Consider the following 25,293-nt stretch of genomic DNA (forward strand, 5'->3'; position numbering starts at 1 on the left):
GGTATTATAGTATTAGTACCAAAAATAGCGCAACCAAAGAAAGTGTCTCATTATCGTCCCATAACTCTATTGTGTGCAGATTACAAAATCTTTTCTCGGTGTATGATGCAACGGCTGGCTCCTTATGCTGAACAATTAGTTGGTACGATGCATTACTGTTACGGTGAAAACAAAAATATATATGGTGTGTTACAAACACTCCGTGAAGTAATTGCTATTTAAAACTCCAAAACTGCAAATGTAAATTATGCCATTTTAGCTGTAGATTTCCAACATGCTTTTGACTCTGTTCATCATGAACATATGTTCAAGGTTTTTGGTAAACTTGGTCTAGGTGGAAAGTTTCTAAGTGCCTTACAAGGTCTGTACAAACACGCAGAATCCAAAATCCAAATAAATGGATTCTTAACGAACCCTTTCCCAGTGTGTGCAGGGGTTCGACACGGAGATCCTCTCTGCATGTTGGTTTTCTGTGTCTCGCTAACGCCATTGTTAATATCTTTAGAAATGGAAATATCTGGTATCACAATTAGCAATCAAAACATTAAAGTATTATCATATGCAGATGATGTAAGCATTCTAGTTCAGTCCCAGACTGACGCAAAAGTTATATATCAGCAAATGGAGAAATACAAACTCCTTTCATGTTTAACGATAAACTATGAAAAAAACTCGTATGATGTATTTAAATTCTACAAACCAAAACAGATCTCAAGGATATTTTCAAGTTGTTCCAAAACTGAAAATACTTGAAATAATGTTTACTATGTCAATTAAGCAGATGCAGGAATTAAATTATAATTCGATAATAGGAGCTATAAAAGCTGTTTTATGTAAACATAAGCTTAGGAATTTGAGCTTACTATCACGTGCAGCTTTTGTAAATATTTTCGCGCTCTCCAAGGTCTGGTTTCTGGTGAAAATTCTTCCACCACTAAAATAGACCTTGCGAAACTGAAGAGTGCTGTAAATTGGTTCATGTGGTCTGGACATATCCTTCGGGTTAGCCATGAAACAATGTGTCTATCTGTTGAATGCGGCGGATTAAAATTTGTTCATGTGGCAACCAAATGTCAAGCACTAATGATTCAGGCTAACGTTGCCGCTCTGATAAACATACTGAAGGTCTGACAGGTACGATCCTCCAGCAATGTTTGAACACTATTGTATTAGCATATGCACTTGGTACCTATAAGCACTATTACCAAACAGTAACAATATTTGGTAGATTCTATTGTAGAAATATGTTTTTCTTTGTTACTATCTGGCAATCTACAAATACCCACTGTAAAAAATATATACAAAATTATCTGTAAGACTAGGTATAATAAATGTAAAATAATGTTGAAGTACCCTCGTGTCCTGTGGAACAGAGTTTGGTCTAATGTACATGCAACACATTTATCAACAAAGCTAAGGTCTGCATGGTATTCTATTGTTCACCAAATAGTGATAACTGGAACTAAACTTCATAGATTCCGATTAGCGGAAACTCCGCTGTGTAAATGGTGTAATGTAGAAGAAAGTTTAGAACACCTAATCAGTGAGTGTATAATTACAGAATCAACGTGGGAGTATATCACGGAAATGATTAGTATAATATGCAGAACAAGACAGAGGCAAATCACGATTGATCATCTTTTGTACCCAAGTTTTACTTATTACCCGAAAACAAAGGTACATAGTGTACATTGGATATTAGGGAATTATGCTAGGTTTTTTAGTACCTATAAGAAACATGATTGTCGTGAGAGATTTGAAATATATATGCATCAAGAATATCAACATATTTCTTCATATTTTATGCATACTACGTATGCAAATTTTTTAACTGTCATGCATACTATGTAACTATTACTAAAAACAGTTGTATTGGATGAACATATTTTGTATTCTGGCAAATGTAACAAGGAAATAAAGTTATTAAAAAAAAGAAAGTGGTTAGCTCATCGCGCTGCAACGCTAGGGGTCCAGGGTTCGAATCCCGCTCGGGCTTGGATGTTTGTGTTTGTCCAAATAATGAGAACCAACGTGAATACAGTGAAAATTGACATGTGGGAAAGATTGTGAAAATGTGTGAATGACGGGGGATACTGCCGAATTTAAAAAAAAAAAGAAAAAAAAAGAAAAGAAAAGAAAAGTAGTCAGCATATCGCGCTACGAAGCCAGGGGTCCCGGGTTCGATTCCGAGCTAGGACTTGGATGTTTGTGTTTGTCTGAAATGAGTAAAAACGACAATACAGTAAAAATTTACATGAGTGAAAGTTTGAGAAATGTGTGAATGACGGGGGATACTGCCGAATAGGGGTATTCCTTTTAAAATAAAAATAAAAAAGTGGTTAGCACATAGCGCTGCGACGCCAAGGGTCCCGTGTTCGAATCCCGCTCGGGCTTGGTTGTTTGTGAATGTCCATTCATCAATTTCATCATTTCATCACTCATCCCCATCTTCGCAAATTAGCCAAGAGGCGAAAACGCGCAGTAAAATAAACTAAATCAATCAATCAATCAATTACACACAAAGAAAGATCCAGGTAATAATAAACTTGTATTATTTTTAAACATTTATGAAAATATGTAATTGCGCACTCTTAGAGGACAGTTACTCTAAGAGTGCGCACAAGGTCCTTCAAGAGTACTCATTCACAGGTATCACATTTAAATATACTCATACCCTCATAAAAGGACCATGCTTCGTGCCACCATTGAACACAACCTACGCACTGAACCCAGTCGTCAGTTATGGGTAGAGCTAGGAATTTTAGGTGCAAAAATTTGCCAATAAAGGTGCAAAAAAGGTGCCAAATTTTGTACAAAAAAGGTGCTAAAATTGGTGCTAATTTTCAGATGTAGAATTTATTGTGAGCAGTCCATACATATATGATTCAACTTGTCTGGATTAACACATAGAGTATTCTCGGTTTTAAATTGTTTAATATAACTAAGCAAAGAAAATTATCTGATACATTAGAAAGCAACATAAAGGAAAACATGCTTGTTCTTAATTGCTTAGAATCAGTCATCTCGAAAACTGTTAAAATAGATTACATTCAAAATTTCTATGTTCTTCTGAGTGAGGCTACATCTGCGGTCTCTAAAGCAGATACTTGTAAGTTGAAAAAGAACGTTCAACGTCAACAGACACAAGTGGTGCGTATTTTGTTTTCAACCGGTAATCCACATCCTTGTTGGTTGCGACTTCTTGAACATCAGAGTTTTTGGCTAAACTTTGTTCTAACTTCTCCTTCCCGACCCCTTGCAGCTCTCGTTGCACATCCATCAAAACAACCTACTGTGCTTCCTTTTCAGGACACTGCTCCTCCAGTTTTGTGATTGCAGTAGTAAGGGAACAGAAGCCATGTACAATACAGAGTTCATCTTGCAATTCCTGTTTAAGTGCAAGTTTTTTCGCTTTTTCTACAGCTGAGGAATCGCTAGGCAAAGCATCTAAAAATTTCGATATTGTATAGAAATGATTGCAAATAAACACTACAGCTTTTAACCATGTACCCCACCTAGTGAGGATGGGAGAGGGTGGTAGTGGAAGTTTCGTAATTTATACGTACTTCTGTAATCTAGAAGGAGCCTTTTTCAGTATTTTCTTAATGCAAGAAACAAATTCATTCACATATGTATACTCATCTTTAAGAGCTTCACAAACTCGATGCAAAGCATGAACAAAGCAGGTCACATGTTTTAAGTTAGGATACATATTCTTCAGATTAGAAAATGCAGCTAACATGTAAGATGCTTGGTCTGTAAGAACTAACCACACACTATCATATTTTACAACCTCCGGCCACAATACAAAACTTTGCATTACACTTGCATTATCTTTTTTGCCGAGAAAATAAGTTTTTAAAAGCATGGGTTTCACTTGATGTCCACTGAGAGGTGCTACTAAAATGTTCAAAACGTACCTGTTTTGCCTATCTGTGGTTTCATCTAGTATGAAATAGACCGGATGGTCAGCTACTACTTGCCTGATCTGCGAGATTTTAGCTTCATAAAGAGGTTGAAGGTAAGATTTCCTTAAGGTGCTCTCATCTGGAACTGACTTCCCAGTATATTTTTGCAAATATGATTTCATGACAGGATTGTTAAGTTTCGAAAGAGGTATTCCACATGCTAAAAATGTCCTTGCTGTCCAACTGCAAAATTCATTTGTATTTCTGGAACTCGAAGATGCAAGCGCCTCACCAATGAATTGCTATCGCTTCCCACCTTTACCATCTCGTAGTTCTTTATTCCTGGCGTGCCTCCCACTTTGTATATGCTGCACAATTTGAGTGCGTTGGTGTTTCTCATCAAGAGCAATAGAAATATCACACACATCACACCTCAGAACAGATCCATCACTCTGAATGCCGTCACCGCTAAACTGATAACAATGTCCTGCAGTTTCCTAACATTTACTTTATGTTTTGGTATGGTGAACAAGCAAATCCGATGCATCGATCAGTCGATCACAGACTGTAGCAGTTACCTTGCTCGCTGAGACGGAAGAAGGAAACTAAAACAAAACAGCTTTCCTACAACAAGTCGTAAACAATACAGCATAGGACAAAAAGAGCACAACTTCTAGCAATTGCAACGCGTCATTGTTGGCACTGTTTAAAGTCCGCACGCTTACTACATTAACGTCCAAGAACTGAAGAAAGCCGATTCATTGTTGTGCGGTACACAAGAATCACGTGCCAAGAAGCCGTGCCTCAAATGTGGGTGGGGTTAAACAGCACGCGAGTTGTATTAAAAAATGATAAAGATGCAAAAAGGGCGAAAAGGTGCAAAAGGTTCTGAGATTGTGAAAAGGTGGAAAAGGTTCTGAGATTGTGAAAAAGGTGCAAAAAGGTGCAACCGAAACACCATGAGTAAAGTTCAATACGTGCTTATTTTGGGGATGAGTCACTTTTTTACCCATTTTCACACAAAAAAATTTAAGGTGCAGCACCTTAGTTATGGGTTCCACACACTGTTCATCACGCCCAGGGCAGAATGGGGTCGCACAATTTTCCTTGGAGGCACTGGTTTATTTGTCATTGTGTCGTTCCATTTTTACAAAGTCCTGGAACTTGATGCCAGGAGTGAGTTTTGTACGGTGAAGATGTGAGAAGTTCTGATTTTCTGACTTCTCCATACACTGTGCACTCTTAACAGAATAAGACAAGGTTCAGAATTCATCGGCCAGGAGCAGTAGCATGTGTATCGTTCTCACATATGTCTGATGTTCGACGTTATGGTGTATACTATCACTTATTACCATACTTAAAACAAATTATTACCATTACCAGATCATAACACTTAATATGTGAGAGTTCAATATTACAGTGAACAGGCAAGAAACAAATTTACCGACAACTTCACGGCAAACACCACAATATCGTACAGGTACGACGTGTACACAGTCAACTTGATTGATTTGGTGTTTTAAGTCCACTTTATGCACAGTAAGTCTAATCGGGACTGAACCTACAGTTTAAAGTTGGATCCAAACCACTGTGTGCCTCCACCGGGTATCGAACCCGGGACTCCTTGATTACAAGGCGACGACGCAAGCACTGCGCCATAGGGAAGGTCCTATACAGTCAACTATTGGAGCCTTCTGATGACTAAATGGCAGCGTCCTGCAATGCTGCCAACATTCAAAAATCATGCTGCGTACTCTTAGAAGCTGTGCGCTCTTAGATGAACATACCCAATAACTCATTATATTATTATTATTATTATTCATATCAACCCATTGGTACTTTCGTCTTTATTCTGAGTGGTGGTCCGTGGAAGTACGATCTCTTCATCGAACGCAATAATTTAAAGAAAGCACGCTTAAATTTACCACTCGATGCAAGATTCACTGTTGACATTGATTTAACATGTTAAATTCTCATTTATATGTTATCAAACTCAACATGCGCCATAAATTGTTGTAGGTGCTAATAAGTACGTAAAACAGGTCTGAGTTTCTAATATTATGCTTATCTTTACACGCATCTGTAACCATAAATTTACTATCTCCCCTGTGCTGACATCTATGAACAGACACCACTACTTGCACCATTTGTAGAGTGAGGGTAAGGGTGACCCTTTCCGAAGATACCCAAATATCAACCTCACTTCCACACCACGGACTGCATTTTGCAGACTAGTGAGGCTCTGACGTCTGGACACACAGCCAATATAGTGTGGATCATGTTGTGTCATCCCTACTGCTTGTGATTGTCCGTTTTCAATTTCACGATTAGCCAAAATGACAGACAAGCGAAGTAAAATAAACTAAATCGGTGAATCAATCAATGTTTGTACAGGCATTTTGTAGTTTTTCTCTCGCTTTATAAAGATTTTCTCAATATTCTACGGGTAAGAGCTAGAGTATGGGGAAATTGCTAGAGAGCCTTCCTTTCCTGAGAGTTTTTAGCAAGACACTCCACTGAACGGTGAAATATACAGAGTGAGTTAAAAGTAAGGTTAAATAGGGATTTTTAGTATGGGTCATTCCATGTCAATTCATCCAGAATTTTGTGAAAATGTCACCCACCATCCCCGATTTTGACGAAATTCGGTATACTTATAGAATTTTTAATGCTGATTACAAAAATGACAATTTTTTTTAGATTGGTCAAGGGGTTCAGAAGTTACGCGCTTTTTAAAATCTCCGTGTACGCCACTTGCGGCTCGACTTTGAATGACACGCATTAGGTTATAAATAATAGTATCTTCCCTCAGGTTTGCCGTAGAAACTTCAAGTTTCTTTTCTTTTGTTCAAAATGGTGTAAACTTTCATTTTAATAAGGTTTCAGATGATTGTATTAATAACCATGTATTTTTATGTATAGATTCATGTATTTTTTTAGAAGAAAAAATGACTAACTTCAAGAGCAAATTTCGTGCAATGCCCCCCCTTCAATTTCCCCCCAATTTTATATGTAGGTAGCTCAAAGTGTGTACTAATGCCTGATGGAAAAATTGGGATGGGCGGTTCAGAGACAGGGTGATAAAAAAATAATTTGCATCAAATGACATTAAAAGTTAATCTTATTAAAAATGCTTATGTATTTAGCACAAAGCCTGAAGTACAATATGTTTTAAGGTATAATATTCAAAATTTCTGTTCACTATGTGTGAAGGTAAGCATAGGCGTAACCTGGCTGGGCAAAGGGAAGCATTTGGCCCCTCCAATATTCATAAATTAAATTAAATTTACAAATAATAATTGCAGCGGAAAGCCGATTTCAAGTTCCTTGATTTTACATTGTCCTGCATTTTATATTTCTTTGTGATCCCAACATAGCAAATTGCTAAGAAATTTTCCTCCGTTTTACATTTTCTCGCATTATAAGTTTTTTCAGCTTGGCTGCCTGACTAACATAAAATCGAGGTTCCACTGTAACTAAGTCAGTTTCAACTGTCTTCATTTTTTTAAAGAAATATAATCATCATTATTAGCATTCCCAAATTTAGCAAATTATCTTCGAGAGAATTCTTTTTGTGCATTTTATCTCAATATGGAAGTTCTTTTTTTGGCTACTCTTCACGGGGATACGTAATATGAAGTTAGATTTAATAATACACATTTGTGCTGATTGAAGTTTTCCATGGAGATTTTGCCATATACCACAGAAACTCTTGTGACAGGCTGGTTGGAACACTTAAAACAAGTGTGGCAACGATGTACTAATTAGACATAATATTGAAGGCATACATTTCTCATTAATCATGTACGATGTGTCAGCGATTGCAAAGTACTAAACAACAGAACCAGGAAAATTAAGTATGCACTATTTTGAACTTAGGCTACAGGTTCGGTAAGTTACTTTTTACAAGTAACCGAGTTACAGTTACTCATTTAAAAACTAACTCAGTTACAGTTACTGGTACTTTGAAAGTAATTATGAGTACTTTACAATTACTGTGAAAGTAACTTACAGTTAATAATCGATTTGTGTAAAAATTACACAAAATCAATGATCATGAAGACTTGAGTGTTTTATTTATGTTTCTAGTACATAATATGCCTTCATATATTTACATTACTACTGTAAATAAATGATGGAACAAGGAGTCAGCTTTGCTTGAATGATTTTAATTAAGAAATCATTAGTATGCTAACCACGGTATATTGAATATGGTGTCATTGATTCCACTTGTACCTATTTCTTTCCCCTCCATTCCAAGATCACCAAGGTCCACTCCTTTGACAATGACATTTTCCTAGCTTGAGAAGCACATTCCAAATGAACGCAGCAGACCACCAAAAACACTGAAGTTTTCACATGTAATTAAAAATAAATTGAAGTAAACCGTAGATAGCATAGCTTCCTTTCCAGGTCAGCAATTCCAGTCGCTAGTTACGGTTAGAATTCCTAAATAAAAAGTAACTGTTACTTGCAACCAGTTACTTCGAAACACTAGTTGTTTAACAGTCAATGCAAAAATAATAAGAGCTGATGAAATAAGTTTTGTGTAACTGTGTGGTTTGACTGTTGTGAAGAAGTTTCTTCCTGAATTCCAACTCTAAACAATTATGTATTAGCTTGTTTGTGTGACTAAAATTTGTTTGTAAGATTGCTTCAAAAGTCAATGGAAAAAAAAAGGAAATGCAGCAATTAAATTCTTGCATCCACTTGGTCCATCAACTTCCTACTACTGGCCACAAAATATTCTGCGTACAGTGGACATTAACACCACAAATGGAAGGACATACTGTATGTACTTAGTGATAAGTCAAATACTTTAGAGTGTTCGAAATGGTCAAAATATTCCTCTAAAATGTGAAGGGCACAATCCTACATGAAACTTTGGCAATGCATAGAGTACAATAGTGTAAGTATTATTAGTACTATATTCATGGGCGTAACTTGGGAACTATCTTTGGGTTGAAAGAATCACAAAGTTTTCCAACCCATAAAAATAGTGTCCAAGATTACGAGTATTTGCTAAATACATTTGAAAAATCACAATTATTACTCTTTATTTGTTTTGTTCTTCAAGTGTCAGAAAGTTCACAATATATATTTAACTGGCAAATTGTAACTAATTTATAAATTTTGGAGGGGCCAAATGCTTCCCTTTGCCCAGCCAGGTTACGCCTATGCTTACCTTCACACATAGTGAACAGAAATTTTGAATATTATACCTTAAAACATATTGTACTTCAGGCTTTGTGCTAAATACATAAGCATTTTTAATAAGATTAACTTTTAATGTCATTTGATGCAAATTATTTTTTTATCACCCTGTCTCTGAACCGCCCATCCCAATTTTTCCATCAGGCATTAGTACACACTTTGAGCTACCTACATATAAAATTGGGGGGAAATTGAAGGGGGGGCATTGCACGAAATTTGCTCTTGAAGTTAGTCATTTTTTCTTCTAAAAAAATACATGAATCTATACATAAAAATACATGGTTATTAATACAATCATCTGAAACCTTATTAAAATGAAAGTTTACACCATTTTGAACAAAAGAAAAGAAACTTGAAGTTTCTACGGCAAACCTGAGGGAAGATACTATTATTTATAACCTAATGCGTGTCATTCAAAGTCGAGCCGCAAGTGGCGTACACGGAGATTTTAAAAAGCGCGTAACTTCTGAACCCCTTGACCAATCTAAAAAAAATTGTCATTTTTGTAATCAGCATTAAAAATTCTATAAGTATACCGAATTTCGTCAAAATCGGGGATGGTGGGTGACATTTTCACAAAATTCTGGATGATTTGACATGGAATGACCCGTATATCTTCAATTTGTGCACCTTGAACATCAATGCATTTTTGCCAAATGCTTCATGTCTGTGCATTGCACAATGCGTTCCTTCAGATGCTGAATAAACGAGCGTCTTTAAATTACCCCAAAGGAAAGAAGCCATTGGTCTGGAGACCGGAGTGGCCACTCAACGGTCCACGACGACCGATTCATGTACCAGAAACTGGACATTCAACCATTCACGGACAATTAACGAGACAAGAATAACTTCCTATGTAACCCGACTTTTGACTCACCCTGTATATATATACTAGGCGCGAATAGAATTTCCGTGCCACACACTAAATTCACTCACTCCTTTCCTGCTTGCGAAAAATGTTGTTATTCTACAGAGTGTCCGAAAAGTCACGCAACCCGGTGTTTACGACCGTATAACGGAATAGCAAAACGGATTGAGAAGAAACGCTTTCTGCCAAGAGAATGCCCTGTATATTGGGAAAATTTAGAGAGACAAACATATGTAAGAACATGCATGTTTTAATAACAAATAAGCAAAGTGTTGCCAAAGGCGGAAAAAAAATATTTGCAAATCGTGTATATTGATGCACAGAACTCACTGAGGTAAATTAATGCAACATTTCACAATACCAACGAACAATTTGGATGGCCATCTAATGAATTTGACAGAAAAAGAACTTTGACGAAGTTTCAAAAACATTGCAGAAGGGAATAAATGGCTTTTCCAAAAATCTATGTTTTCACAATATTACGCAGGACACTGGCAACACTGTTGGTGTCACGTGTCACTAACAGACGTGTTTCATCTCAGGCTATCACACTAAGGCACTTTTAACGCCAAAGGAGAAAGTTGGTTATTCTCGAACATATGCAATAAATTACATACACCTTGCAACCCTGAAATGTGGTTTCAATTGGATAGGTATGTCAACAGCCAAAATTCCAGGCATTGGTCGACAGAAAACCCACATCAGTTGCATGAACTACCCTTGCACTCTCCGAAAATCGGTGTATGGTGTGGAATATCGCGACGTCGTATTGTAGGACCGTTATTCTTTGAGACAACAGTGGATACTGCTGTGTACGGGGATCTCATAATGCAATTCGTTGCTCTCCTGGAAGAAGACGAACGTGATGTTTGGCTACAACAACATACATGTAATGAATCTCTTCGTATGCTGAGAGAATTTTTTGGTGATCGTCTAATATCCAAGGATTTATGGCCCAGTCGCTCGCCAGATTTAACATCTGGAGATTTTTTTCTGTGGGGTTACTTAAAGGGGAAAGTATACCAAACGGGACCCAGAACATTGGAGGAGCTGAAACGAAACATTACACAGGAAATTAATAATATCGGTGCTGCAACCCTCAGGAAGGTATCTGAGAACATGATCAAGCGAACCAACTTATGTATCCAAGAAAATGGTGGACACTTCAAACATTTGCTTTAATTTGTAGTGATACCCACATTTCAGGGTTGCAAGGTGTATGTAATTTATTGCATATGTTCGAGAATAACCAACTTTCTCCTTTGGCGTTAAAAGTGCCTTAGTGTGATAGCCTGAGGTGAAACACGTCTGTTAGTGACACGTGACACCAACAGTGTTGCCAGTGTCCCTCGCAATATTGTGAAAACATCGATTTTTGGAACAGCACATTTATTCCCTTCTGCAATGTTTTTGAAACTTCGTCAAAGTTCTTTTTCTGCCAAATTCATTAGATGGCCATCCAAATTGTTCGTTGGTATTGTGAAATGTTGCAATAATTTACCTCAGTGAGTTCTGTGCATCAATATACACGATTTGCAAATATTTTTTTTCCGCCTTTGGCAACACTTTGCTTATTTGTTATTAAAACATGCATGTTCTTACATATGTTTGTCTCTCTAAATTTTCCCAATATACAGGGCATTATCTTGGCAGAAAGCGTTTCATCTCATTCCGTTTCGCTATTCCGTTATACGGTCGGAAACACCGGGTTGCGTGACTTTTCGGACATTCTGTACTAGTAAAGTGGACTCTTTTTAATTCGAACTCCAAGTGGATACGAAAAGAGTTCGAATTTTTCAAAATTCGAATTAACAAAGAAAAAATCACGTCTTTAAATATGGTTTCGAGGAGAATATTTGTTGATTGAATTTGTGTTTCAAGTCCACTTTATGCACAGTAAGGCTAATCGTGACTGGACCTACAGTTTAAAGTGGAATTCGAACCACTTGTGCCTCCATCAGGTATCAAACCTGGTGAAGCCACAAGACCATACATGAATAAAATAATTAAAATTTTTGGGTGAATTGGCACAACGGAGACAGACGACTGTGTCCAATGCGAAGCCGAGTAAAAATGATCTCGATGGCAGAAACGGTATGTGGAACGCCGTGCACCATCTCTGTGCGTAACAGTGAGAAGTTGTTGCCTCATCGCACTCTTCCTGCCAAGTGTCAAGAAGGGAAGAATTCAACACATTCTGCTGGTCTCTAGTTGGCAGAAGGTGGACCACACAAGGTAGACTTCACCATTAACTTCCGGAAGACACGCGAGAAGGAGGGACAGGTCAAACCATGAGGACCGGCCAACGTGGCGGAGTGGTCAGGGGAGTTATTTGTTTGTTCCTTCATCAATTTCATCATACCATCCCTCATCCTCATCTTCGCGATTAGCCAAAATTGGCAGAAAGCGAAGTAATCCTAATTTATTAACCAATCGAGCCATGAGGTTCAGAGGGGGTGAGGTCGAGAGCAGCACGTGAGGGTGAGTATGAGGGCGGTAGAGTCGACTCTATGGATATTTGAAACTAGCAAATGTCAAGATCTAAAATTTTCTATACCCTGTCCCGTGAATCTGTGTCTGCGCAGGTAGGGACTCGAGAGGGTTCGACTAAATAACGTTCGAGAGAGGAAGTAGGTATACAGTGTGTACATAAACTAGGGACGCACTTTGAAAAGTTTATTGTAGACAAAATGTTAGCACTATCGAGTAACAAAGTAGATTATTTTAAAGAGTACAGTTGATTTTTTTTCTATTGTAGGTGTTTTTAGTAGTTCCATTATCTGCCGCTAGAGATTGCCAGTTAATGCAAAAGTTATATCCAAAAGATAAAGACAGGCGATTTGATTTTTGCTATGCATTGCAACAAAAAAATTGTGATTTTGTGAGTACTAAAACAATGTGCTACAGTTAGACGGAGCTCCTCTGCATTTTCAGTGCTGTTCGGTCATTTCTTAACGCAGAGCTTCCCAACCGCTGGATTGGTCGTGCAGAAACGGTAACCACTGTGTGATGAACTGGCCCCCTAGGTCCCCCGATATCACCCCCTGCGATTATTTTATGGGGATATGTGAAGAACCTTGTTTATGTCCCTCCTCTTCCACGTGATGTTGTGGAACGTAGGGGGAGAATTGAGCAAGCAACAGCCACAGTTACAAAGGCCATGTTGAGCCGTGTTTGGCAGGAGTTTGATTACCGTGCACACATTTGTCGGGTCACCCACGATTTCCACATAGAGCATTTGTAACCAAATTGCCATGTAAAAAAACTTTCATGTATTATCTACAATATTTTGTATTCCTGATGGTGATAGATTTCATAGGTCGTTGCAAATAAATTTTTCAAATTGGGTCCGGAGTTTTGTACGTACACACTGTATATACGGGAAACGCAGCTGCAGCCACCGACCCGTTATCAGCACTGTTCATTGCTTTGCTCCGCCCACTAGCTTTCTTACCTTCTCTGCCTTTAGGAGCAGTCTTCCCGAGAATCAGTGGCGGCGATTTCGTTCCAAAATTGGAGGGGGGGAAAGGTGCCAAAACTAGGAGGGCAAGGACAGTTTACTTTCCCTTGGTAGGTAAGGTTTAGCGTAGTGCAGTGGCAAAAGTGGCGAAAAGTGAGGGGGTAAATGCCTCCCCCACACACCCCTAACCGCCGATACTTCTGAGACTGAATGTACAATTGAAGATGTACATTTAAATATTAGTAAATGCTAGTTTAACATAAATTGTTTTTCATTGTCTATTGCAAGTCAACCATCGATACATTCTTAATTCTGCGATACCACCGAAACATCCAACCAGTTGAAAGAATTGCTAGTTATCAGCTTTATACGACATCCATCTTGTCGACCGGCTCTCCATTTGGCTGTTCTACTCAAGAATCTAAACCAAGCGATGAAATTCTCCAACATTATACATTATAGCTCTCTTCAATATAGGAAGCTTCTTCCGGCAGGACGTTACGCCAAGGCCAACCATGTAACTGACCAGATCGTGCAATAGTTGATGATCTCTAACAACCCAACATCACGATTTTCCGGCGAAACTTAAGAAGCGAACGTCAAGCGAGAGTACCCATCACGTGGCCTTCGTTAGTTCCTAGCGAAGAATTCAATTACACCCTCCTTTAAGGCGGAATATTGTGCCAACTGGTCCTGTTGTACGCGCACTGTAAAGTCCAAGGTGATGGCAACTGCAGATTGAATCGTAACAGTTCGTGATCAACAAGTCGACGCGCCTACCTAGAGCTGATGATTTTGCTAATATGACAAACGGATGCGTCAGAGCCATTGGTTAAAACCGTTTCTCTTTCATCGTAGCGCCTAGTTAGATAAATCAGACGTTACCTTCTAACCTTTCGGATTGTTATGTATCACTAATTATGAATTCTTGGATTACAGAGAATGCGGGATTGCTAATAAATATGTTTTCCTCTTCGTGAAGCTTTTGTAGATCCATTTCAGCATGAAAGAGGTCACTTTGATAAAGTTCTGTAATGTTTGTAAGTCTATATTGGAGAGGATGGTATTACGTGCATCATATGGGTGCAGTGTCTAAGTGAGGGAGTTGCTAAACACGCCTCATGAACGTCGGATGCAAGGGTGATTATAAACTATGGGGCTGACTGCTAATGGCCATATCCAGGGGCGTTTCCAGCAGGTGGTTGGTGAGGGGAGTTACTGCTGTTTGAAACCTAATTAATTCCATCAATGAAAAGGTAGATTTAAGTTTTAACATAAATGTATTCATTAGCCCCGTCTCATTTCACTCACGTATGTAGTTGGTTACAGAGTACTGAACTGCACCTAGTCGCCTATTTCGTTGAATTGGTGTCACGTAGTTTATTTGGTGTCTGCACCATTTGCACTACGTCCTGGAGCGGTGTTCGATTTGGTGTATGATCACGTGATACGCGATACGCAATAACTAATCAACTGAACGTTGATGAATCTTTTGGACGTGAACACCACTATTCTTGCGTACAGCGTCTACTTGATAGAACACAATTTCCTTCAACCAACCTGACACTTCACTACACCGAGTACCAACAAGGGCAGTGGACTAGACCAGGCTATTAGTAGTATTTGTGCAATATATTGCACAACTTCTTACTTACTGTTCACTCTATTCTCGACTCTCAAATGTTTATGATTCGCTCGTTCATAAATTCACATTAGAAACTCATCAGTGACAACTCAAGTCAGTATTACAACATTTGCGTTTGTCACATGTTGTACAGCGACACGCTGTGATTGGTTTGAATTCTGTTATATGTAGGCAAGAATTGAATAATCTCGATTAATTTCAGATGCATTTGACACAGCTCCAACTTGTTTGTCAGCTGTGATAATTGGTAGTAGCCAAGGTGCGTAAATAATGTGTTTTGCGTTGTCCTGTGGTTTCTACGCCTTGTGTTGGTTAAAACAAAGACTCTGAGACAAAGAAATCGGCAAACGTAGACTTCAATGAGTTCATTGTATGGTAGATTCAGTGGAGGAAGTCAGTGTTTATTTTCTGTATGTTCCTGATAGATAACCCACGCGTGCTGTTCTGAATGACCATTACCTTGACGTCACAAACGAAGTGGTTACATCTTCACAGATAGGAAGACTAGATTGTGAGAACAGGAAAATATCAACAATACTTTCATGTATCTTTTCATTCCTGCTATCTTTGGCGTCTTGGTTCAATAAACTCAGTTTTTCTGAGCTTGGTCATTTGTTCCTTGAGAGGTCTATCCATGTTTGCCCACAGTTTTTAGAGCAGCAGACCACGTGGCTCTCCCATGGTTCGATTCCTGGCGTGGCGTCAATTTTTCCACTTGTTATTGCAATGGGCTCGAAGCTGATCTCCCGGTGGAGGCACATGGCACAGTGGTTCGGACCCCACTTTAAACTGTAGGTCCAGTCCAGATAAGCCTTCCTGTGCATTAAGTGGACTTAAAACAACAAATCGAAGCTGATATCAGACTCGATTCAAGTTTGGAGTTTGAAGACAACTGGAGGAACGTACTCCCATACATCCTCTGAATACTCAGCAAAGTTCTTCAAAAGTGCAATCAAGTTCGTCCAAAGTTCTGTTGTTCTATTTGCGGTGGAGGCAGTTCTGATCTTAATTCTAAACTGTTGATTGAATACCACGATTCTTAGGTCAAACTTTACGAAATACTTTTCCCCCTAGAAAGTGTTACTCTTCATCACGAGTTCTTCATCATAAAGACTCCGAAGCAATGTAGGACCAGATGCAAATACTCGATGTTTTGATACGTTATTAAACAAGAGAAGCACGTGAAAATCAATCGTCCATTATAGTAGGCCATGTCCTGAAACTTCTAGGAATAATGAAAACTGTAACTGAAGGAAGGAAAGCCTCGTTGGCTTCTGAAAATCAACTTTAGGCTTGAGCTTTGTATGAAACATTGGTAGTGCTTAGTATTTAAATTTATTATTATTGATGATTGTGGTGATGATGATGATGACCTCCTTGGTTAAGTACTAGGTAAGTTTTGCAGGTCATTCCGAGCTTTTGGTATGTAACATCACTATTGTCTTTATTATGAATGGAGTCTCTTAAGATCCTAATTATACCAGCCATTTCAAAGAATTGGAATTTTATTCACAACTAATTTCATAACAAACCCTTCATCATGGGTCCCTAAAAGTTTTTTTTTTTTTAAGTAAAAACGAAACTTGTCTATATTACGTCGCAATTACAAACACAATAATACTCATAGGAATTGAACCATAGTTTAAATATTTGAAAATGTTCACGGTTAGTTTTAAACTTCTGGTATTTTCATTTCATTTCATCGCCAATTCCATCGTCAAACACCCTAAAATCCGATTACACTTACAAAATAAGACTGTGTATTTTTAGTGTGTTTCGTATAATACTAAAATAAAAATGTTTTATACTAATTCCGAAAACCTCACCTGAGAAAATCACCAGAAACAATATGAACGGCTTTACATATAGAGTTGTAAAGCTATGCGTAGGTTGGAGCTCATTTTGAATAAGATTTGAGGAAAATTTTTGCGCTATCTACATTAAGACAGCTTGGATTAATTATATTGACATTTTCTATAGGACTTAAGGACTTTTTATCATTTATTAACGCATGCTATATTTAAATTATTATTTTTGTGTGCAGGGGCAGTAATTCACATGATTAGATTTAGTTTCCCATTGGTTCAGTAGTTCAGTTGAAACTGCAATTTCTCGTTGCCGTGGTTGCACACATTATTGCATGAAGTCAACAATGCTTTAGTTTTTATCCTATTGCGTTACCTAGGTTATCTAGAGGCTAGTATGTTAAAGAACAGTTTGTGTCCAAATTGTGTGCCAGAATATATCCATCTTGATTCATTTCTCTAGATAGGGGAGAGGTAAGCTTTCATACTTTTCTCATATTTTCGTTTGTTGCATTTCTATCTCTTTGGTTAATCATGACGATGAACAGAAAAAAATATACATCCATGTCTTGACCAAGGTTTAAACATGAACGCTGACAACGGAAACGAGTAGATAAGATTTTACAAATCTGATAATTTTCATTATTACAATCCCTAGGACTGTTAATGCGTAAGATTTCCCCCCAAGGCATATATGAGTAAACATCCAGGGGAAAATAGTTGAAATGGTAATATGATTTTAACAACAAATTATAAATGGTGGTGGCAGTATGCACTGCGAAGCTAGAGGATCTGAATTCAGTTCAAGCATTCGGCTTAGATGCTTTTGTGTTAGTTCTCGCAATCCTTTCATCAGTTTAATATTCCCCATGATTATCGTGACTACACAGGTAGGAAAGCAGCGAAAATATCTGAAATACACATATTAATATTTTTTACTTGGCTTCATTGTAGTCTTCAGAAATAAATCTCCAATGTCGAACGTGTCTACAAAGATGCCGCCACCGGACCCATCATGCCTTAGTCCACCTTTTCCCACCCACTTAGTTTTTCAGGACGATTAATAGCAGAGCAAGAATGACACACACTGCTGGAGGTAGATATAGCAAGAGAATGAGAAATAGATATATTTTGAATGTGATATAGAAGTGAAGGGATGAATAAGAAATAGAGGAACAGAGAAAGAAAGAAAAGTTAAGGGAAAAAAGAAATTGCGGAGATAGAAATAGAAAGTGAGAAATAGAAGCATTATGAATGAGATATGAGAAGGAATAGAGAGAGATGGAGAAATACAGAAAGAAAAGTACAAAAACAGAGAAAGAAATTTAGAGAAGTAGGTGGAGATAGAAATAGAAAGGGAGAAAAAAAGATAGTATGAATAAGAGATAGAAGTACGGGATAGAGAGTGATAGAAATATATAGAGAATCAGAGGATGGAAATAGAGAAAGAAAGGTAGATAATAATAAGGTGGTGATAGAGAGTGAGAAAATGAGATACGTATTATGAATGAGGGATAGAGGTGGGATAGAAAGTGATAGAGAAGCATATGAAGAAAATTAATTAAACACAGAGAGATAGAGAAGCAGAGGAAGAAATAAGGAGAGGGAACTGACTGAAAGAACGTAATAGGAAAACTGAGGATGAAAGAATGACGGAAAGAAAATATAGAAAAAAGACAGAATGAGGCATAACGGAGCAGAGGAAGATATCATAGCATAGTAAAGTAAAATAGGGAAAAAGAGAGAACGAGAGAGAGAGATAAATATAAGAGGTAGAAAGAGCAAGAAAGGAAGAAAAAGAAAGAAAGCACCGAAGCAGTACCCTGTTCAGTCCACCTGAACGATAGTCTCTTGTGACCCCACTTCGAGATTAACCAGTAAAGGAAAAGTTCGTACGATCTACAAACTGGTTAGTGAGAACTTGAAAAACGTGAAGAAGAAACATATTCTCCACCCAGTTTACTCAGGAATCTTATCAACTCTGCCAAATGTTATTGTTTATTATTTCGTTCACTACGAGCAGAGGATCATTTTCCATTTAACAATATGTGGCTGATCAAGATAAATTACGAGAAGTTATCGTAATTTCATGCTCAGCTTAGATGTTATTAGTTTAGTCTGAGAAAATACGTAATTACATCGCAGTACAAGACTCTTTCCTATTGATATTAAGTGATGTTGGCTTCCAGCTGATTGATTATGTTGAGTGTGGTTAAATATAAGTTTGTACAAATACAGTCTCGTAAGGTCCTTAGTTAAGTTTCGAATTCAGGATGTACTTCCAGCTTGCTTACTTCAGGATCTATTGTTCTCATGTCAGGAAAGAAATTTATCCCGTCCTCATCTTGACATCCTCCGATGGCGTAATAGTGAAGTCGTAGGTTTAAAATTAAGGGGTCCGGGTTCGATATCCGGTGGAGGCACATTGCACAGTGGTTCTGACCCCACTTTTAACCATACGTGAGTCCCGATTAGCCTATCTGTGCATAAAATGGACTTAAAACAACAATTCAATTCAACTCAACAGGACGAAATAGAAACCGTCCTGAAGTTCATACAAATATCAATTAGATTGTTTATTTTAGGATGCTATTTGATTTTTCAATACGACCTGTCTGACGAGTCTCTTTAGAAAAGTTGATCGTATGAACAACATTGAGTAGATACTCATTTATCTAACATTTGCAGTGCATGTGCCTTTTGCACATATAGGCTAATCTGGACTCGCTTAAAGCTTAAAGTGGGTCAAAACCGCTATGAGCCTCTACAGGTGATCGAACCCGTGACCCCTTGATAACAAGGCTACAGACTTACCATTGGTTCAACGGGGTGGCCCGCTGGTCAAGTTTTTGAATTTGATGTACAGTCATCGGCAATAAAAATGCGACACCTAGATCCTGAAATACTCGCTTTCCTTCAAGGTGTAATGTGTATTTCCTAACTCTACGGCTATGGTAGTAGTTTCCACTGAAAATTTTCTATTAAAATCCACTTATCACCGTCGAATTAGGCAACACACATAACGCCTTGCATGGAAGCGACTATTTAAGCATATAGGTTTCCAATGTTTATTGCCGGTGTCCCAAGCAGTGACTGTACAAAACGGATATCTACTTCATTATATTTAAAGGAAATTGATATGAAGAGAGCATAGATTAATGATCTTTTTTGTACATTGATATAATTTTGTGACCTGTAAAAAATGGCGAACTTGCGAGCAGTAAAAATTGGCACTTTTTTTTTGCTGGCATCTATGATCGAAGAACACTACTTTATACTTTATTGTAATTTCATTTCAATGGATTAAAGGAGGAAAGGGTAACTCAAATTTACGTACACTCAGTGGTGCAACCACGGGATTGAGGCAATACCCCAAACCTTTAAGGGAAATAAATTATAAATTATATGGAGGCAAACATTGAAGTAAGAAGCAGGGCAGTAGTGTCAAATTTTATATTTGATTGGACGATTCTGCAGAATTTGAAATTTTCGGATTGCTTAACCCTAAAATGCCACAAGACTAGTGTTAATATTGTTGGTAGAACATTTTCTTACGATTCCAAATACATATTTAGGAAATATGTGTTTTCATTGCAAAGGAACTGCTCCGAATTAATATCGGATTGGTAATTAACTTGGCGATTGGAACTTGCCTTCCTTCAAGGGATCGGTGGAGTTACATAGTTGTTAGGATCTCACTTTAAACTGTAGACCCAGTCCCGATTAGTCTTTCTGTCGAAGAAGTGGACTTAAAACAAAAAAAAAAACTCAAATTCCTCCAAGGGCCAACAGGTACCCCCCACTCCACTCCGAGACAAGAAAATGTGATTGGGCCTCTTCGTGTATTAGTAGGTGCAGATAAATAGTATGGTCTAGGCTCTTCTTATGGCAAGGTTGCATAATGATGTTTGCAGGGCGCCATGGTCGGAGGGCGCTTAGGGATTTTGCCCTTCAACAGAGTATTTTATGCTTTGCACATCAATGAGTTAACACACAAATTTACCTTGGATAGATCGTCATCGTGCAGCTCTTCCAGTGTGGGTCTGAGAGCGGCTTGTACGGAAGACAGGTTCCTGTAGTTGTCCAACCTCGGCAAGGCCTCGCGGGTCAACTGGGTGAGGCAGAGACTGCCCTTCCTGGTAGATATGATGGACGGCGACCTGTACCGTCTTTCTTCGGTGCCTTGCGGGTTGTCCAGAACGCCATCCTCGGGAAGATCCGTCATGAACTCAACCCGGTTCACTTTAAACCTAGGCCCACCGGGGGACATCCCCGAAAGCTTCCTCACGCGTTCTTCTGCTTCATCTCCCATACTCTCCGTAGCTCTGAGTGCAACTGTGGTCTTTCTGGGGCTGACTCCTCTCAACGTCTACCAGCGGTGCATGCCGCCTGAGAGCAAGTGTTAAGGGCTCCGAGTCTGTTATGATTATTATACGCTCGATATCCCCCGAAGGACAGTGCAGCGGGTACGAATACATTCAACGACAGATAAACTTCTCCCCCCACCTCCAGTGTTGACAGAGACCGCAGGAAGATGACGTGTTTGTCTACGTCACGAAACGTGTTGTACTGGTTGAGCACGGGATTGATTTGTTTTTTTCCTCCAAGGCTGTGCGAACCAGCACTCACCCACACTTAATACGCACTCGTAGCTTCGCTCGAGCGGCACTTCCGATGTTTGCAAGCTTTTAATTGGCTTATCGTAATAAATAGGGGGAGAACGCAACGCATGTCTTCGGCGACTGTCTGGCGTTTCCTTGTTTTTATGCGCAAATTGTGTTTGCTGTGTTGCGTAATGACGGTTACAACAATACAGTGTAGCGGTTTTGTTACAAGATCTCTTCCAATACCTAATGAAGGGTCATTGGCACCCTAGACTGTTCTAACCAAGAAACGTTACCACTTCACATAATTTCGAGAAAATGAGCTATGATGATAGAGATGATAACGAGACGGACTCAAATAAATCAAGACAAGAACGAGATCTAACGATTCTCATCTCTGTAAAATCGAAATGAGATCGAAACTTGCTGTCAGCCCCGATCTCTTTCGGGACTTTATCACGACATACAAATATTTTATCTAAACTAAATTTGCATTTGTATGTCATTTCTTCACACATGCTAAGTGTATATCTGCCTGATTATTTTTTAGATACGTCGTATATTTTGTTTACATGAATTGTAAAGTCAAGCCATATTGTAGTATTAAGTTTGTACTGTGCCTGTGTATATATTCTGGATAAAATTCTGCTTTTTGTGGTTTGTAGCGTCGAAGATTATCGTTACGCAGGATTAATTTATTGAGAAAGGTGGTTTGCCTGCATGACTTCTATTTACTGAAAGTTTTACAGTGATTAGTTTATTGATTTTGGCTATTATACGTCGTTTTTCTTCCACTTTTGGCAAATCGCGACGATAAGGACGAATGACAATAACATGACATTCATAAAAAGGATAATCAAAAACACACAAGTAGAGAGTAAAGAACACGAACCCCACAGAGAATCAAACTGGCTGATAGTCCAGCCACCAAAGCATCGTTAGTCTGCAAGAATGAAATCCAGGGTGTATTACGTGGAAGGAAGGTCGACATTTGAATATGTGCTGAACAAACAACTTCTTACATCACAGTTTTTAAGGTGACGTCCTGTATATGCTGCGTTTGAGCCTCGAAACCAGGCCAATACTTCTCATCGAAAATGAGACAATAAAAAATACGGATGTTTATAAAACGAGAGGGGGCTAAGAACAGGACAAGCATATACAACTCGACACCAGACCGAGAAATAGACGGGCATTTACAACTCGACACCACACTGAGAAGGAGACGGGCATTTACAACTCGACACCAGACCGAGAGGGGACTGCCATATACAACTCGATAGCAGACATAGAAGGGGACGGTCTATTACAACTCGATACAGACCGAGAAGGGGGCGGGCATGTAAAACTCGACACCAGGTCGAGTAAGCGACGGGTTTTTACAAATCGACACCATAGTTAGAAGAGGACTGGCAATTACAACTCGACACAAGACCGAGAAGGAGACGGCCATATACAACTCGATACCAGACAGAGAAAGATATGGGCATTTACAACTCGACACCAGACCGAGAAGGAGACGAGCATTTACAACTCGACACCTGACCGAGAAGTGGACGGCCATATGCAACTCGACACCAGACCGATAAGGAGACTGACATTTACAACATGACAAGATACAGAAAAGGAGACGGCCATATACAACTCGACAACAGACCTACAAGGAGACGGGTATATACAAATCGACACCAGACCGATAAGAGGACGGACATTTACAACTGGACACTACCAAGAAGAGCACGGTCACATACAACTACAGACAAGACCGAGAAGGATACGAGCATTTACAACTCGCACTAGACCGATAAAGGAACGGCCGTTTAGAACTCGAACCAAGAAGGCAACGTTCATTTACATCTTGACATTAGACCGAGAAGGGAACGGACATTTACAACTCGACACGACCAAGAAGAGCAATTGACACACACAACTAGAGACCAGACCGAGAAGGAGATGAGCATTTATAACTTGCACTAGACCGATAAGGGGACGGTCATATACAACAGGGGTTTCCAACTGGCGGCCCGCGGGCCGCATGCGGCCCCCGTTGCCTTTTTCTGCGGCCCGCGAAGCCAGTTCGCAAAATACATTAATTTTATTTATTTTTATTAAAATACGTTCTTTTTTTACTGAAGGAACGGATGCTCTGTGAAGAAAGACAATATCACAGGTACAATTGATTTTGCAGTCAATAATGATAACCAGAAGAATCTAAAGTGACGTAACTTTCTCTTCACACCATGCATTCCATCCCTTCGCTATGTGGAATGAACTCGTCTGCTTCCGCGAAGGCTTCACTCTTTGTGTTCAGAAACAAACTGCAGAGCGGCTCTAAAGAGATCTGTTTTACTACGAAAGAAGTACCAAGAGATTTCCAGTGTTCCAACTCGGATTGTGCTGTGACTGATTGTTAAAGTTTGTTCAAATATCGAAATGAGCAATATCTCCAAAAAACGTAAGATTGAAAATTAAAATAGCTTCTCTCCAACTTGAATTGCGTGATTTGCAAGGCGTTGTGTTCCTTCAAACGAGGCAAGAAAAGGGGCCAGAGTTTTTCAAATACCTTTAAAAAAAACGCTTTCAAAACCTTCGTAGTTTTGGGCAAAGAATGACATCAATGTTCGGCAGCACATACACGTGTGAAAGTGTTTTTTCTTCAATGAAGTTCATCAAGAACCGCTACAGAAGCAGACTGGCAGATTCTTCACTGCTTCACCTTCCGAGACTTTCAAATACAGAAATTCAAATACAACTTTAATAAAAGAAGCAGATCGGGCTCAATTTTCACATTGAACACTTACTATGAAGGATTCTAATTTGTATGGTGTGTCTTTAATTTCTTTCAATTCATCAATAAGTATTGGGTTTTTGTGAAATAAATTGTAATTATACAATTTTGATTTGTAATTCCATTGTTTTATTGCCTCATTTTAGAAATTTAGGTCATGCGAAAGTAAGTACTACATTTTCAGTTCAGTACTTACAATTTTTGTAATTTTTAATCCCCCCCCCCCAAAAAAAATGCGGCCCGCCTATCAACTGCTGGATATAATTTTGGCCCGCGGACCTTTTGAAGTTGGAAACCACTGATATACAACTCGACACTAGACCGAGAAGAAGACGGCTATTTCCAACTCGACATCAAACCGAGAAGAGAACTTCCACTTACAACTCGACATCAGACCGAGAAGAGAACTTCCATTTACAACTCGATAACAGGCCGAGAAGGAGATGGACGTTTACAACTCGAGACCACACCAAGAATGGGACGACCATTTTCAACTCGACATCAAACCAAGAAGAGCACTTCCACTTACAACTCGACATCAGACTGAGAAGAGAACTTCCATTTACAACTCGATAACAGTCAGAGAAGAGGACGGGCGTTTACAACTCGAGACCAAACGAGAAGGGGACGGCTATTTACATCTCGACATCAAACCGAGAAGAGAACTTCCACTTACAACTCGACATCAAACTGAGAAGAGAACTTCCATTTACAACTCGATAACAGGCCGAAAAGAGGACGGGCGTTTACAACTCAAGACCAAACGAGAAGGGGCGGCTATTTACAACTCGACATCAAACCGAGAAGAGAACTTCCACTTAAAACTCGACATCAGACCGAGAAGAAAACTTCCATTTACAACTCGATAACAGGCCGAGAATGGGATGGACGTTTACAACTCGAGACCACACCAAGAATGGGACGGCCATTTTCAACTCGACATCAAACCGAGAAGAGAACTTCCACTTACAACTCGACATCAGACTGAGAAGAGAACTTCC

The 25,293-nt window shown here is 38.9% G+C and overlaps 1 protein-coding gene across 1 annotated transcript in view; it reads right to left on the minus strand.

Annotated features, from left to right (window-relative positions):
• NKCC (sodium potassium chloride cotransporter) overlaps nt 1–21,286 on the minus strand; it is a 102,600-nt gene extending 81,314 nt beyond the window's left edge. Inside the window, exon 1 of the mRNA XM_083118365.1 lies at nt 20,904–21,286. Within this exon, the coding sequence (XP_082974491.1) occupies nt 20,904–21,212 (309 nt within the window). The 5' untranslated portion in view covers nt 21,213–21,286. The remainder of the gene's footprint in view (nt 1–20,903) is intronic.
• Nucleotides 21,287–25,293: the final 4,007 nt, after the last annotated feature.

This window comes from Lepisma saccharinum, chromosome 3 (assembly GCF_977018435.1).
Source record: "Lepisma saccharinum chromosome 3, izLepSacc3.1, whole genome shotgun sequence".
NCBI classification, from domain to species: domain Eukaryota; kingdom Metazoa; phylum Arthropoda; class Insecta; order Zygentoma; family Lepismatidae; genus Lepisma; species Lepisma saccharinum.